The sequence below is a fragment of the Vicia villosa genome, linkage group LG7 (genome assembly GCF_029867415.1).
Source record: "Vicia villosa cultivar HV-30 ecotype Madison, WI linkage group LG7, Vvil1.0, whole genome shotgun sequence".
NCBI lineage: Eukaryota > Viridiplantae > Streptophyta > Magnoliopsida > Fabales > Fabaceae > Vicia > Vicia villosa.
In genome coordinates this window covers 101,868,087-101,885,626 of record NC_081186.1, presented here as the reverse complement: position 1 = coordinate 101,885,626, position 17,540 = coordinate 101,868,087, and the positions used below count along the sequence as shown (strand labels likewise).

The 17,540-nt window shown below is 34.3% G+C and overlaps 2 protein-coding genes and 1 pseudogene across 5 annotated transcripts; 1 reads left to right on the top strand and 2 right to left on the bottom strand.

Annotated features, from left to right (window-relative positions):
• Window positions 1-2,037: 2,037 nt before the first annotated feature.
• LOC131619865 (uncharacterized) lies at window positions 2,038-3,214 on the bottom strand (annotated as a pseudogene).
• Window positions 3,215-3,852: 638 nt separating this feature from the next.
• Window positions 3,853-7,986, bottom strand: LOC131616229 (pentatricopeptide repeat-containing protein At1g79540-like). 4 transcript variants are annotated; one of them, XM_058887502.1, is made up of 6 exons: window positions 5,237-7,986; window positions 4,743-4,820; window positions 4,584-4,650; window positions 4,241-4,338; window positions 4,024-4,129; window positions 3,853-3,918 (listed from the first exon to the last, which is right to left on the bottom strand). In XM_058887502.1, exon 1 carries the CDS (start codon window positions 7,628-7,630, stop codon window positions 5,387-5,389), a length of 2,244 nt encoding a protein of 747 aa, XP_058743485.1. In that variant the 5' UTR covers window positions 7,631-7,986; the 3' UTR covers window positions 3,853-3,918; window positions 4,024-4,129; window positions 4,241-4,338; window positions 4,584-4,650; window positions 4,743-4,820; window positions 5,237-5,386. The 4 variants fall into 4 exon arrangements, with proteins under 4 accessions (XP_058743485.1, XP_058743481.1, XP_058743484.1 ...); XM_058887498.1 differs by having other exon boundaries at window positions 4,584-4,820; XM_058887501.1 differs by having other exon boundaries at window positions 4,269-4,338; window positions 4,584-4,820.
• A 1,555-nt stretch (window positions 7,987-9,541) lies between these two features.
• LOC131619864 (uncharacterized) lies at window positions 9,542-10,367 on the top strand. The gene is made up of 2 exons (XM_058890909.1): window positions 9,542-9,861; window positions 9,938-10,367. The coding sequence occupies exons 1-2, from the start codon at window positions 9,542-9,544 to the stop codon at window positions 10,365-10,367; spliced, it is 750 nt and encodes a 249-aa protein (XP_058746892.1).
• Window positions 10,368-17,540: the final 7,173 nt, after the last annotated feature.

Sequence of the window (17,540 nt, the reverse complement as noted above, 5' to 3'; positions counted from 1 at the left end):
GGGCCGTTTTTAAAAGTCTATGGCAAATAATAAAAATGAGTTCTTAATAAAAAATAGATAACTAATCTTGAATTTTTAATTTTTTCGTTTTATTTTTCTCTTTTGTTTTAGAGAGAGAGAGGAGAAGGTCACCGTGTCAGCCTTGAAGGGATTGACATTAGTTGTGGTTGTCACCATAGGTGACGGCGGTACGGTGCATTGGTTGGCGCGTGGGAGGCGAATGTTGACATCGATACAATCAAATCAAATCAATGTATTGAGTTAGAGAGTGTTGCATAAAAAAAATCAACGTATTATGTTAGAGTGTTACACAAAAATAGTTGTTAAAGATTCACTTCTACAAATGATAATGACTTATATTTAATCGTAAAAATTTAATAATAAATGATATAGTTGTATGATGAATTTTAAAATATTTAATTGTAAATAATATTAAAAACATTTGTCTAGTTCACACGAATGTTTCTCTCTTACACACTCGTACACATAAAAATGTATTAGTCAACCATTGATATGCGTCTCTTTTTATTATTTATTGAATCCTCATAACTTAAAAATAATACTATGGCTTATAACTTTTTAATATGTTATTATTATAATATATATATATATATATATATATATATATATATATATATATATATATATATATATATATATATATATATATATATATATATATATATATATATCGGTCGATGAGGTCATTACAAATAAGTACCATAAGAAAGGAAAGGTCACATATGTAGTGACAGATGAATATCTCTCAGATCTAGGCGACGAGTATGTCGAAGAGAGTGAGGTCAATGTTGTTGAACTTATGCTAGGACCTCCATACTTGTGTAAATTGTTGAAACCATCTAACAGGAAGAATCCTGGCGAACCCAGCAAGAATGATGAATTCGTCACAAAAACGTGCACTTTTGATATAACTAAATGTGATGAAATATTTGATTTATTGGTTACTGATAGGTAGATTATAGTGCCTCCGGACCTGAAAACTCCTCCATTAGAACAAAAGGAAAAAAACGGTTTTGTAAGTAGCATAATTTTCTAGGTCATAAGTCTTCTCAATGTGTGTTTTTCAGGAATTTGGTGCAGAAAGCCTTGAAAGAAGGAATATTTCAGTTTGGCGAGAAGTCAAAGGTGTCAATGCAAGTGAATGTTGATTCACTCCATACTGAAGAGACACACTATGTTGTGTATGTCGAGATTCTCATGGTAAAAGCTATTGATGGTTTCGACATGGAGGTCAGGAAATCTGAACAGATTTCTGCAATTGCGGAGGAAGAAATGCAACTGGTGTACCCTTAGGCTGAAGAGGGATTGATTGACTTCTTGGAGAGATGCAAATTAAGTGATTCAAAAACTATGTTATGCCCTAGGTGTAGCACAGTGATCTACGAGGAGGCTGCGAAGAAGCTTGAAGAGACCCTAATGTATGATCCCAAGAAGGGAGGAGTTTTGACTTCTAGTTTCACTTACAACAAACGAGGTATCTCGCGAAGAAACAAAGAATATCTAAGGCAGTTTCGACAGTCTCAACAAAGGACTTATCATCCTCCTGCTAATGTGTCCTAGGGGAAGTGGGTAAAACCTCTAAACCAAAGGGAGCAAGTCAACCAAAATGAAAAATGGTCGACCTAAAGGTAGGGTTGTCAAACCAAAATAAACCTAGCGTGTCAAAGGGTCACCCATATATCCCTCAGAACTATAAGGGAAAAAACCCCATGATATGGACGCAGTGGAGCCGTCATCAAAGAAAGAAGGTCGAGCGTGAAGCCATGAGCCGTCATCAAAGAAAGAAGGTTGAGCGTGAAGCCATCACCGAATGCCCATATTATAAAAATTCACCAGATTATAAATTTTTTGAATTATATTCTCTTTAATTAATCATTGAAGTATCTCCTCTCTCTTTTTTTCCAGAATATGAATTACTACTCACCAAATTCTTTCAACATTGAAAACAAACTAGCACATAATCATTTGAAGAGTCTCTTTCAACTTTTGAACAAAGAAAATAGAAGGACTGATAAGTTTTCACAAAAGCAAGAGTTTTACTTATGAAAGGACTTGCCATTTACTTCCTAAACATTTTATAACAAGGCATTAATCTTTCATGTAATCCAAAAATGAAAAAACATCGAGAATATTTCAGCACTGGTATTATTTGAGAACAATCTTTAGACTATGAGCTCAAAATGTGTCTTCTTTCTGTATTCGGCATGTGTTGACTCATAACTTGGCTACATGATTGACGAAGGTTGGATCCACGCTTACAACCACCTAGAGAAACGATATAATTAGATTGTTACACAACTGTTACAAAATCAAATTAGCACTCGACAGTTTTTCTCAAGAAAGAAAACTACCTTCTCAATGCTTTTGCCTGAATGGAGATACTCAACTGCATCTGCAACAGAATGCAGGCCTATAAATTTCTTCGTATCCACAGCAACCTGAGTGAACAAATGAGACAAAAACAAAGAAACACAAACTTCAAAACTTCGAAGCACAAGTCAGTGACAGATTCCCCAACTACTGCAATTATTCCCACGGCCTAAAATATAAATGAAATTCAGCACACATGAGTATAGGCATACTGCATCAAGTGATCAGCTTCATAAAAGAAATCTATGATTGGGGATACATCATACCTCAAACCCTGCATCGAATGGAAGACGGGCTGCAGTGTCATTGTTATTGCCACCATAATAGTGGCCTGAGCTAAAATTTACCTATCAATACAAATTCTTGTCAGAATTCTAGCTAGAAAATAAATTCACACACAAATCCTCTAGAAATACGTAAAAACTTACATCACTAGCATTTACACCAGCACAAATGATCTTAACAAGAACATAGTTTGATTTGATAGGTAATCTCAGTGGTGCTCTCCCTAAGCCGGTAGCATTCCGAAAGTTGTGAGTCAATGTATGAACAACTCTGCAAACAGTGAGCAGCAATATGAACCACTGAATAACTTATCCTTAAATGACGAACTCAATATGCGTGTCATAACAAGATAATCAGAGTTGAAATACACACATTTTCTCAAAACTCTCGGGTAGTTTAATTGATGGAGCTTTGTATTCAGTTCTTCTCCTGAGACGTGTAGAACATATCGTGTACTTTGCCTCTTCTGACGGGGTTGGCCAATACTCCATACCTCGACGATTAGTAATCCATAGGCAATCACCGGCTTTACTCTCATCCGTGATGAGCTCAAAAGCACCTTGAGAGGTTAAAATATTTTCACATCAAAATTTATGTATACATGATAAGAAATATAGACCAATCACTAAATTATTAACTCAGGGACACTCATCTGTCAAAAAAAATAAGGGACATTCTCATCATGTGTGTTTTTTACTTTCTAAATCTTCTCATAATGTGTATTTTTTTGTCTTAAACCTTGGGAAGGGGGGTCTACTAACTCGAAGTTCGGCTGAAGGTAAGTGAAGTTTGATGTATTGAAGAAACGGGTTTGGTACAAATTCTCATTTCTGATTCAAAAGTCTACAATTCAAAGTACAAACACTCGCGCTCTTTTTGCCAAGGTGCACCAAATAACAAAAAGATATGCAGACTTACCTTTCACCACCATTTCCATAGGTATAAAGCCCCCCATCATATTAAGGAATTTGGGATCCACCTTTAAGCCCATCTCAGTTTCAACAAACTGCACTAAACATTAACATTTGGGGGATTATAGTAAATTGTAATATAGCATAGAATTTAACAATTTAAGGTGAAATAAAAAGTAAAACAATGGAATCTAAAAATTTTATAGGTTATAATAATAATCTGAAAACAAATATTCATCTTTTCAAGTCCAAAAACAAGTCTTACCTCAGGGCAAAGCACATTGACTCGGATTCTTTGACGTTTGTATAAACGAAGTGCACATAACAACACCTGTGAAGTGAAGAAACAGTTTAGGAAACTATAGCAAGTTAACTTTCCCATAGTAAGTTAGTATAAGTTTTATGGGGATGCATAATTCGTTGTTAAATGACAAACCTTCAGAACCACTATAGATAGGATCAAGATACATTGGATAAAGACCAGAAGCAGATCCCAAATTGATGATCACGCCAGGCCTTTTTAAAGCTTCCATGCTTTTAATCTATTTAAAACAACACAATCAATGGCAAAAGGTTTCAAGCCCTTTTTTCTATTTAAATAGCAAATGGTTAACTGTGCAATCTATAATGTGATATGTAAAGATTGCCCTAACCAGAAGGAGAAAGCGAACGATTGAGAACCTTCTGAGAGGAGAGAGTGTGGGATCTGAATCTCACAGAAGACACACCATGCGAGAGAAGTGAGCGAGATCTGAAATTAAACGCGTGTGATAGAGAGGACGAGGGAATTCACAATTTTATAAAATTAGCTGGAATTGTAAATTCTCCAAAATTAGTCATGTAAAATATAAAATTAAATTCCATTATTTTAAAAATTCTGTCATTTATTTATCCAAACAAGGGATTTTGATGAAATCATTTTAAATTCCTTCATTACATTACATTCCCTCATTAAAATACTCCATCCAAACACACTCTAAAGAAAGACAGCCTTACCTACTAGTGTATACTATATGAGATATCACCACAACTAATGTTCGTATGGGAAATGGTTGACTCCTTTCTGTATTCATTGCCATTATTTGTTTGAGACTATGAGGTGTAAACAAAGAAATATTCTGAAGCATACAACAAACTGAAACACCCTTAAAAAACCTCAAATGAATGGTCTATAAGATGTGACGACAATCATGCAGAACAATAGAGCAAAAAATTGCCCCGATAAAATCAGCCCTGCAAGAAGTTAAGGAAACTGTCAATAATAATGACATTAATAATCCCAACATCATGGAAACATTTTAAATGTTAATGAATTTAATAGAAAACAATCCCACAGCAAAAAATAAAATAGTGCATGTTTGTCTTTCCATTGGGGTAGCCAGCCCAAACGATAATTTCTCTATAAGCACCAAGCGACATGTTCATACATTTGCATGCACTGGAACACGTGCAAATGAATAATCAAACGCACACTTAAAGAAAGAAACTTTGTGGGTATCTCATGTTAGAGACCAAAAGTCCAAGTGAAAGGAAAATCTAAAGCAATAAAGAAAATTCTGAAATATCAAATGTTTAGATTCCGTATTAGTTAGACATGTCATTTCCTAGTTTAAAGTAAAAGCCTTGTAAGGCAGCATGCAAGAATATACCTCTTAATTGATTCTTGTAAGGGTTAAAGGGCACCGTTGGTTCATCATAATGTGTAGCAAGCCACTTGATTCACGACCAGTTTCCTAGACGGGGATATTCAATGAAGAACCACATAAAGAAACGCGTTCATCTGAATCAATCAACATGACTTAATCTTTTCTTAGATAATTTTTTCTTTGATTTCTTTTTTGGTATTGGTCTATAAGATACACTGTCCTGCTATATTCATTTGAATTTAAACGGTATCCAAAAGATTCCATCCTCCCAATAAGATCAATAGCCCAGTCCTTATAATCTCGGGAAACAAGAAGAAACACGAGGAGATGATTACAAATCATTGGCCTCAACATGAAACCTCTGTCAAGAGTGTAAAGAAATATTTTTACTGCGTCATCTAGCCTCCCTTCTTTACAAAGACCTTTGATCAAATGTACACAACTTGTAGCATTGATTTTGATATTCAACTTGTCAAGAACAGAGAATATAATCAATGCTTCATATACTCTTCCTACCTGACAGAATCCAATCAGTAGAATTGTATATGGAGCTAATTTAAAATCCTTGGCCCTGAAGTCCAGTTCAAGTAAACCTCGAATCACTTGGTCCAATTTTCCTCCAACTAAATATTCCTCCAGCACACTGATTGAATCATTGTCCCGACTAGGAAGGCTCTTCAAATATTCCAAATAAAGACTGAACGCCAGCGAGACCTTGCTCTTTCTACACAACCAAGTCATAAGCCCTTTATATAATGAAAGGCTGGGTTCACAGCCAGCCTTCTGCATACGGTCATAAATCTTTAAGGCATCCTTTTCTCGGTCAACTTTATATAGCCCATTAATAAGTGTCCCATAAGTAACAGTATCGGGTGAGAGACCCTTCTTTTGCAAATCCTCAAAAAGCATGAAAGCACCTTTAATATTATAAGCCCTGCAAAAGGCATTGATTAGAGTGTTGTATGTAATAATGTCAGGCACAACCCCACTATCAGCAAGTTGAGTGAGAAACTTGTAAGCATCCAAAAATTTTCCGGCCTCACACATTTGCTCCACTTTTTTCTGGAGACTAGTACTATCAAAAACCTGACCAGAACCCTGAAAAAGGCTTAAGATTAACGAAGGTCTTCTCCCAATCTCCATCTTGTAAAGTAAAAGGCTTGCCTCCTCGAGTTTATGAGCATTGCACAATCCATTTATAAGCGCATTGAAGGTCACAACCGATGGAACACATCCAAGCGACTCCATCTGATTAAATAACTCTTGTGCTTTCTCAACCATTCCCTGCTTACACATTTCACATATGAGAATCGTATGCGTGTAAACATTTTGCTCAGAAATCTCAAGACAAAGAGACTGCGCTCGATCCAAAAGACCCGTGTCACACAAACCTTTAATTATAGCATTGTAGCAATAAGCATCGGGAGTTAAACCTATCTGAGTCATCTCATCTAACATCCTAGCAGCTTCACCAACCCTGCCCTCCTCTGACAGACCACGTATCATAATGGCATACAAAACAACATCAGGTGCAAAGCCCTCCTTAAACATCCTCGTATACAACGCATGTGCTTCACTATATCTCCTAGCCCTAAAAAACGCATTAATAAGAGAACTATAGCTATTTTGATTGAGCGAGAAACCATCTCTTTTTATCAACCATACAAAAGAAAGCGCTTCCTCTAACCTCCCCATCTTACAAAACCCATCCAACACAACATTACAAGAAATCATATCCGGCGGACACTCTTTTTCTTTCATAACATTAAACAACATAAGCGCCTCATCTACATTATTCGCCCGACACAAACCATAAAGAATCGAAGTCGTCGATACAACACTAGGAACAATACTAACCTTCTGCATTTCATCAAGCACCTCACGTGCACCCTTAATGTTACCACTTTTACAAAACCCATCAATCAACATGTTATAAGTATAGTCATTAGGATCAACATTGGACTTAAGCATGGTATTATACAAAGCAAAAGCAAGCACAAACAACTTTTCCCTCAACACATCTCTCAAAACAGTGTTATACATATGAGCATCAGGAATAACACCAAATTCGCGCATTTTACCGAATGACTCAATAGCTTTTTCGGTATGACCGGAGTATGAATAAGACCTAACTAAAGCTCTAACGGAATCTGAAGTAACTAAAACCCCTTTTTTCTTGAGAAGCTCAAGAGCTTCCCAGTAAAAGGAATGCCATTTCTTACGGATAAGAATGCGACTAACCAAGTGATAGGGCTTGCTGGAAAGAGTGTCGAATTTGAGAGCGACCCAGATGCAGAAACGAACAGCTAGTTGATCGGAGGAATTGTTGTGGATTCTGCGGAAGCCGCATAAGCAAGGGGTTTCAAACGATTTCTTCAACTTGGAGAGGGTCAACATTGGTTCTAGGTAGAATCAATCAGAATTGGAATTCAAATTTGATAGCCTTAGGAACATGAAAAGCTTCAGCTTGAACTTGAGCATGTGTGAAAATGGGTAATTCTGCAGCATAAGTTGAAATATTATTGATTAGGTTCGTATGCCATGTTTGATTTCCATTGATTTATGAAAATTGAAACAGGGGAAGCGATGAACGGAAGGAAATGCGAGAGAGATAACGAAGAAGAGAGACAAGAGGCAGATGAAAATAAGGATTGGGGGCGGTTAGATCAGTTAGGGTTTTACTCGGTTCAGGGTTTTGGGTTCTCAAGTGACCATACACCTCCTATTTTTTCGGCAGCACCCCCTTTCAGACTCAATTTCGTTTGGACCCAAGCCCTACAAGCCAACCATGTTATCCACATGAGAAATCTACATGCCACTCCATATTTTACTGGTCACCCTCTCAATTTACGGTATTCCCAAAATACTCCCGAGACTATTAATTTAAATTTTTTATCATTTATGAAAAAATAATTACTGTTAGAGAAAATCAGGCAAAAAGTAAATTTTTGGTATTTTTTTTGGCCGATAACGGAAATTATTTGATTTTAACAAATTTTCAGTATCCATATATCGAAAATTTCAAATTTCCAGTGCGATTTACCGGAGATTTTAAAAATTCCGGTACATTTACAAAACTCATTACCCCATATCAGAAATTTTTCAAATTTCTGGTAGAAAACCCAGTACCGGAAATTCCAAATTTTCGGTGTGTACCGGAAATTCCAAATTTTCGGTGTGTACCGGAAATTTAATTAAAACATGAAATTTTAGGTATGGCAGACCAAGTTTTATATCTTTGCGGTTCTGAACCGGCAGCTTCAGCTTCTTCTAGGGATTTATGTATTGATCTTACGCAGTACTTCGTGACAGATATAGTTTGTTTACTTTACTTCATACAGTTTGTTTTTATAAATTGATGTGATTATCTAATAGTATGTTTTTGTGAATGTCAGATTTTTGAATTACGATATAAGGTTCTAGAATGGGCACGTGCTTTTGGGAACAAAATCATGGTATTGCTGTTAATGGAGTGCGGGAAAGGAAGGATAAATTGATTATGGGCTGTGACAGAGGAGGAAATTGCAAAAAGAAAAATGAAGTTGCAGCCCCTTCTGATGGCAATTCTACTATGAGGCTTAAATGTCGATTTAGGTTGAGATATGTTCTGAGTGGTATTGGTTGGAAGGTGGTGGTTAAATGTCGGATGCATAATCATAGACTAGATAAGGATTTGTTAGGTCATAATATCTTGGATCGTCTAAAAGATGATGAAAGAAAGTTTGTGAATGACATGACGAAGTACAATATGGCACCAAGGTACATCGTGTCTGCTTTGAAAGACAAAGACCTAGAAAATCTCATGAGTATTATCCAGATATACTGAGCTAGAGCAACATACAGACTAGGCAAGAGAGGTGCACTGACAGAAATGCAAATGTTATTGAGCCTTATCCACCAAGAGAAATACATGTGATAGTCTAGAAATAAGGAGAATACAGATATTGTGGCTGATATCTTCTGGACACACCCTCATTCTGTCAAGTTGTTGAATATGTTTCCTCTGGTGTTGATTTTTGATTGCACGTACAAGACAAATAGTTAAGAATTTTAATTTTAATTCTCCCATCTTAAAAATATGTCGAGTGACCTGGTTCATGAATTCATTTTTAATCGTGTAGGTATCGGCTACCACTACTTGAGATTGTTGGTGTTACATCAACAAAATTGACGTTTTCAGTTGCTTTTGCATATTTGGAACATGAAAGGGAGGAGAACTTCACATGGGCACTAAAGAGGCTTTAGGAGTTGTTCTATTCTGAGAAGTTGCTACCAGATGTCCTGGTGACGGAGCGAGAACTTGCATTAATGAATGTCATTGATTCTGTGTATCCAAATGCGTCTCATTTGTTGTGTACGTTTCATATTTCAAAAAATATTTGCCTGAAATGTAAAGAATATGTGGAATCAGAAAGACAAGAACATGTCATAGATCAGTGGAACAATATGATGTATTCAAATACAAAAGACGAATTTGATGTACATCTAAACCACTTAGAGGGTATATGTGGTAATATTCCATCATTTGTCATGTATGTGAAAGAAACATGGTTAACACCATATACAGAAAGATTTGTTGCTGCATGGACTAACAGAGTCACTCATTTAGGGAACACAACAACAAACAGGTACATTCTTCTAAAGGAAAATGTGTTTATGTTTTCTATCAGTGAGTTGTTTACTTAATTTGTTTATGATTTATAGGATGGAGTCTACACATTGGAGACTAAAGAACATGTTGACTAACAGTTGTGGTGATTTATGTGCAAGCTGGGAGGCTGTGAACACAATGTTGAAGTTGCAGCTAGGTTCCATAAGAGTGTCGTTTCAAAAAAGTATCGTCAACATTGAGCATCGGTATAACACTCCATTCTATTATAAATTTCATAGTTTTGTTTCAAGACAGTGTATTCAACTCATTGAAAAGGAACTAGAAAGAGTCAAATTTGTTGGTGCGAGCAAGCAGAGGTGTGGTTGTTACATTAGAACAACACATGGGTTACCGTGTGCGTGTCAACTGGTCGGTTACCATATTTTAGGCATACCTATACCTTTGGAATCTATTCATGTGTTTTGGACGAAATTGCAAATTTCAGAATATGAGGTGAGTCCTGACGAGAGCAAGTGGAATTAAGAAGAGGAGTGCGAAGAGTTGAAGCAACAATTCACTCAAACTTACTTTCATTTGCACCTCCACTTTATTTTTTTACCTTTTTTTGTTGGATTAATAAATCCAATATTATTTTTTTTACCAAAATCCAATATTATTATAATCACCTAATTTCTTTTAATTAATCTTAATTAGCTAAATTGGGTTGCCCACCTAATTTTAATAGTTAATTTAACCCGTTCTAATTAATTGATTAAATAGATTTTGGTTAATTAACTAATTAATTCTCTCATCTAAACAACTTAATGATAAATAAAATCAATTTCTTTTCAAACAATTCAAACCTTTTTCATGATAAAATAGAGAGATGAAGTGACGATTGGCGCACGCCTTACAAATACCCTAGATTTTCATTCTTTTTTAAACTCTTTTTATAAAATTCGTAGATGAAGTGACGATTGGCGCACGCCTTTCGAATGCTCAAGTCTTTCGTTCGAATTCAAAACCTTTTGCATTATAAATTTGAAAGACAAAGTGACCATTGGCGCATGCCTTTCGAATACTCAAGTCTTTCGTTCGTTTTCAAAACCTTTTGCATTATAAACTTGAAAGACAAAGTGACGATTGGCGCACGCCTTTTGAATATCATAGTCTTTCTTTCTTTTTAAAATCTTTCATAATAAATTGAAAAACCAAATGACAATTGGTGCACACCTTTTGAATATTTTGGTCTTTCTCCCTAAAACACATTAATTAAACTTGGAATAAAGGGACGATTGGAAGCACATCCATGCGAAACCCGAGTAAATGAGCACCTGGTGTACACTTATGCTCAAACATTTACTGATACTCCACAAAGATTATATCTTCATAAAATGGACGACAAAGGACCGAGAGATGCATATCTCTTTAAAAGCCTTGGGTAAACGACGATGGGTATACACCTTGCTTCAACGGTTACCCTAGTTCATATAAAAGCGACTTAACCAATCAAACTTCTTTTTCCGTCCTTGTGCGATTCTAAAAACCTTTTTTAAACATGAATGTGTTTTAGCCATTTCGAAGCAAAACAAACAAACACTTCAGTCTCCAAGAGCGAGCAACAAGTATTTTTAACCGCTCAAATACGATCCATTCAACGCAAAATATACATTATATCTCATGCCACCAATTCAAACAAAAATAAACTATTTAAATTATCTTTTTTACTCATACCATATTAACTCATATTACTACCAAATAAATTTAGGAGGATAAGAGATAGACTCCCTTTTCAAAGCATGAACATTATCATTAGTTTCTCGCCTAGTAAAAACAACCTTGAAGTTGTTGGGCCTCTTTAGATTATCTCTGTAATCATCAATAATAGAGCCCTAGATCGCTTTTTTGTTGGGCGTTGCTTTGGTGCTTGTGAGCTTTGTTTGGTTGGTGTCTTCTGTTGAAGGATGACCTTGACCTCATGCTCAGGATTTTATATTTCTTTTGTTTCTTTAACTTCTTATTTTGCTTTTTGGGTTTCTTCACACTCATTGTGCAACCTGCATTTTTTTTTTGTATTTTGGGGAGTTTTCTCCCTCTGACCCGCTTTTATATACATGAGGAGTGATAGGAACACTCTCTTTTCAACACTCTCCCAAACACTCACTTTCTTATTGGTTGAAACATGTGTGGGTCCTACCACTTTAAGTGGCACCAATTTCCAAAGTGAGGGACCCACACATGTTTCAACCAATAAAAAAGTAAGTGTTTGAGAGAGTGTTGAAAAGAGAGTATCCCTAGCATTCCTCTTATATATATATATATATATATATATATATATATATATATATATATATATATATATATATATATATATATATATATATATATATATATATATATATATCCTTTCAGAAAAACCAATAACAAAGTCATATTCTCAACCTATTAAAAGTTACACGATGAATATCATCAACCACTTTCTTACAACCTAACTCGAAAATGATACTTGCAAAACCTATTACCAAAATCCATTGTAGTGTTTTATAAACTTCAAGTTTCACACTCTACTACTTGAAGATTCATGTGACACCAATATGTTCTATAGCCATAACAAAACGACCAATATCATCTTACACACACATATTCCAATATTCAACCAAGCTTATTGTTGAAATACAACACCATTTACATTACATTTGAAAGAACAATATGAGGAGTTCTCGATAAATACTTGATAGAGGATTTAACATGGCTTGAGTCATTTGATTTTTTCGAGCATGTATCCATGAGCTAAGCATATACGTTGCTCGAATAATCACACCTTCCCAATGTTTTATATTTAGTTTTTTCCAAATACTCCATGTTATCATAGAAAATATGGACATTTCATCATGATTAAAAGGACATAATTAAATTTGGTTCCGTAGGGGTCATATGTTGGACACGATGTTGGAATAATTGTTCCAACTTTTAACACCAGTATGACAACAATATAGAAACACAAAAGAAAAAGCAATAAAACAACACAAGAGATTGATAACTCAATTTGATACAAACAACACCTATATCTTGAGGGCACTATACCCAAAAAAGGAAATTCACTACTTTCGATTAGTACAATTAGCCTTATATGAACCCCATGATGTTCAAAGCCTCTTCTTAATTCTAGTGACTTTCTATTTAGGTCTCCCCCCTAAATATGAGAATCCCTATCACTTTTCCTTAGTCACTAATCCCAAGTGATAAACCTCAATACCAACTTATTGATTGCTGAATTTATAACTTAACTAAGACAAACCAACAACTATTCCAAGTTACTAAAACATAAAGTGGTGTACTTAAAGATTCAACACTAATTTTTATAATGACATTAGTTTGGAATACAAGAAATAGAAGACTCACAAACCCTAAACACAAAGAAATCAATCTTGCATAGAAAACCTTCCAAAACATGAGAGTTGAGTCTCCTTATATAACAATGTATTTTGGGCTCTTTTTTTCATGGATCTCTGACTTAAATTCGTCTAAAATAATTTAGAATTTTGTTGGATTTGATTTCTCCATAAAAATCTCCAAAAGATATATTTGTTATATTCAAATTCAAATTTGATTTGATCTTCAATAACTGTCAAACAAATCAGCCACACATTGCTAAATAAACTGTATCAAATTTGATTAAGTCTTAATAAAAAACGCACAATCATCAACATTTATCAAGGCCTCCTGATAAGGGCAGATGTTGGGCAACACACATGTTGGAATATCGCGTTCCACGTGTCGCACGAGAACATCCAAATTAACTCTTCTCCATGACTTGTAGATCTTTTATTGTATACTGAATCTTAGATAGGATTAAGCCTAAGCCAAAACTACAATACCATATTTCTGTTGCCATAGACCAGATGTTGCAGCACACATGTTGAAACATTGTGTTCCACATGTGTCCCTTCTGCATCAAACGGCTTGAACAAACATCATGTTGTTTTGCATAATGACACCAACCCAGCAGGCAATCAAAAGGAACAACAATCTCCCCCTTTGAAAAAAATTAGCAAAATAACTCTTCAATCAAGACACAACTGGATATCAAGGGCATTCCATACTCAGACCAATCAGAAGTAGCAAAAGAATATCCCATCAGAACAAACATCAGCATCAACAGAAGTTAGTAGCTTAGACAAAAAATCATGAGGTAATAACACACATGAGTTTGTGGGCCAGAGATCATGAGGTAGTCATACACACATGAATCATGAGGTAGTTACACACACATGAGAATGCTACATATAAAGCTCCATAATCAACATGCAATCATTCAAGATGGGTTATTCATGCATGTAAACACAGTTAGAGTTAGTAGATTGAAAATCAAAAGCTACTACTAACACACACGGTAATAATGTTGAGGGCCATATGTCATTCCAGTTGCTTCAGCATATATGCACATATAATCAGATCAGGATCAGATCAATCACCAGTTAGTCCCAATCACATCAGTTAGTACTACATGGTACTAAGCATAATCAGAAGTATATCAGTTGAAATCATACACCATGCAATTAATAGCAGAGTTAATAGATATCAAAACTTCACTACACAGACCATTACTCCTTCTCGTTGCCATGATTTGGAAAAGGTGTTCCTCATAAATTAGCCAGTCAGCTAAGAGGTCAGTAGGTTAGCACATACATCATATCAAGAGTAAGTAACCAAAAGCATGAATGTTGAACCCGATGCTAGAGAATCAATACTTAGTTATTGTCAACATACAAAAACAAGAGGCTATGAAGCCATTACATATCCAAAACAAAATAAAAACATACCTAAATACAAGGGCCAAATGATCAAAACAAAATCAGGACACGTCTTTAGACTTGATCTTCAGGACAAGCACGCAAATTCATGAAGGTAAACCATTGTTCATCAGCTTCAGAGCCAGAATCATATTTCTGAACAGGTTTCCTCATCTCAAACTTCATCTTGGTGACATACTTTTGGATAGTCATAAATTTTTTTAATATTCAATAAAAACTATTATTGAACTGAGTACAAGGGGTTCTCAAACCCAACAAGCTAGGATACCAACTCTACCCAAAACAGTCTAAGGGAGAGGTAAATCCATCAAAAAAGGAACAACCTAAAGTGGTTTTACAAGAAACACCTAACCACCTTCAGGACAAAAAGGATTTTATGCATAAAAGTAAACTTTTGGAAAGGCTTCCTTCAAATTTGATTGCCTAACAATGACTATGCTAGAAAGAAACACTCCTACCATTGTGCAACCTACAAGAAATGTTAGTAGAAAAATAATTTATATCATCTTCGATCATCATATCCACAAGAATAAGATCCTTCCACCATATAGAATCCCCACTATTGATTAAATTATTGTTACTAAGGAACATTTTCACCTCCGGATTCCCGTACCTATGCGGCAATAGCCCACTCAAATTGGCCTCTTTTTCCTTTACGATCCTCCATTTCCACTTCATCAGTAAAGCTTTATTAAACAGTTCTATATTTTTGATACCCAGACCTACGCTTTCCACTGGTCTATAAGTCGAGTCCCAGCTGACCCAACGAATATACTATTTATTCTCACAACCTTTCCATAAAAAATTGCTTTGAATACTCCGAATCTCTTTCAAAACCTTGACCAGAGCTTTATAGAAGGACAAAGAGTAAATAGAAATAGCATTCAAAACAACATTTAACAGAACAACTCTCCCTCCCATGGAGAGATGTCTACCTTTTCACTTCATCCACTTACCTCCGAATCCCATTTTGGTCAAAATAAACCTTAAATAATTCCAACTAATGGTATCATACTTCTTTCTCATTGATGTGAGCCTCATGATTGTTTAACTAGATAATATGTGGTGTTATGAAGCGATTAGGACAATATTGAGTGGAATGAAAAACTAAAGAAGATCCTAAATCTCAGTCTTTCAATGTATTTGACAAACACTCCTTACTTTTATTTATAAAAATTTAGCATAGCAACTTAATACAAACTTCATAGCACAAAAATAAAGAGTACATAGCTATAACATCTTGATGCAAAACTCACTCAGATAATAAACAACATATTTTAAATACTACATAGATATACATATCAATAACACACAAGTTAGACATGGCTACGATATTTCTTATCATCATGGAAGAAGATCACTTTCAAGCTTAGGAGTGTCGCTTCTATTAAGTGCGACGTTTGTGGCATCGGTACAAAACTTACCATAGACTGGCCAAAAGTAAGGAGTACTCAAGCACATGCTATACAAAATCATACAATCTACGCACTTTCCATATTTTCGAGATTTATAAATACCATCCTCTTTCTTCGGTTGATTAGCTCTTCCTATTTCCACAGCATTATAACCATTCAAAAATATTGCTACAAGAAGAAGAAATAGAACAAGTGAAGTAGTGGTTTTGCTCATAGTGTATATAAATGAGTATTTTTTTTGTTTTCTTTAGTGTTTTGTATGAATAAAATTGAGTTCAAATCATTCCAATTTATAGAACTATTCTAGTGCATGACTGTGCTATATTTAACTATAAAATTTTATCTTCGATTCACTTTTAACCATTAATTTCACATAGTTAATTTGTTCAAAATAATTAAAATTGACTTAATTAATTAATTGAACAAAATTAATGAATAAATAGCACCAATTAAATTAAATGATACACATGCATGTGTGGTTAACAAATGCATCCGTGGTTAACGAATGAAAATTTAGGATGGTGACTTTTGAGCCATTGATTATGCATGTCTCCAATACACTACGACCATACCCACGTGTTTCTTTCTTTTATCATAGGACAGTGTAACCTGCATGGTGGACACTATCCAAAAGCTTTCTGTAACATGCAAATAGAAATTTGTCAAAAGAAAAACATCTATAACCAGTTGTAATTAATAATTTACTAGACATCTCCATTGCACCTGATGTTCCTTGATAAGATCAATTTTATAGGATTGTTTTTATATAATTTTAATTTTTTAAATAATTTAATATATATTTAAATAAATATTATAATAAAATACATAGTATTATAATTAAACATATATTTCAGAGTGGTGGTTTAAAATTATGTAATAAAGATAAAATATATAAATTTAATGGCCATAGTGATGGTTTAAAGTTATTTTACACAATGGTTAATAAAAACTTGTTGAAGATAGGTCTATTTTATAAATGTTTTTTTTATCAAATTAATCAACTTATATTATCATATAATTGGAAATTAGAATAAAATTAATTTTTGTTGAAGTTGCATTATTTTAATATATATTAAGATTAAACATTAAGATATATGTTCATTGTTTTGAAATTAAATATTATGATAAAATTTATTTTTTAAATATTAAAAATTCCTTAGAGTATATATGATTTAAATAAACATTCAAGCAATCTAAGGCAAAAATAAATCCATAAATGATGTTGAACAAAGTTATTACTCCACCAATTCATTTGTTTTTATGTTTGTTTTTGTTTGGTTTACCACTATCATTTTTGTAATAAAAGTGGTATTCCTATTTATTTTATATCTATAAAGTTTGATCCTATTTTTTAACTCACTGTAATATTAATTTTTTTTCAATAATACTCTTTAAATTTTATTGCAAAGAGAAAAATAAATATAATGAGATATAGTGATTAAGGGTAAAGTAGAATAAATATAAATAATTCCATCAAAATAAAATAT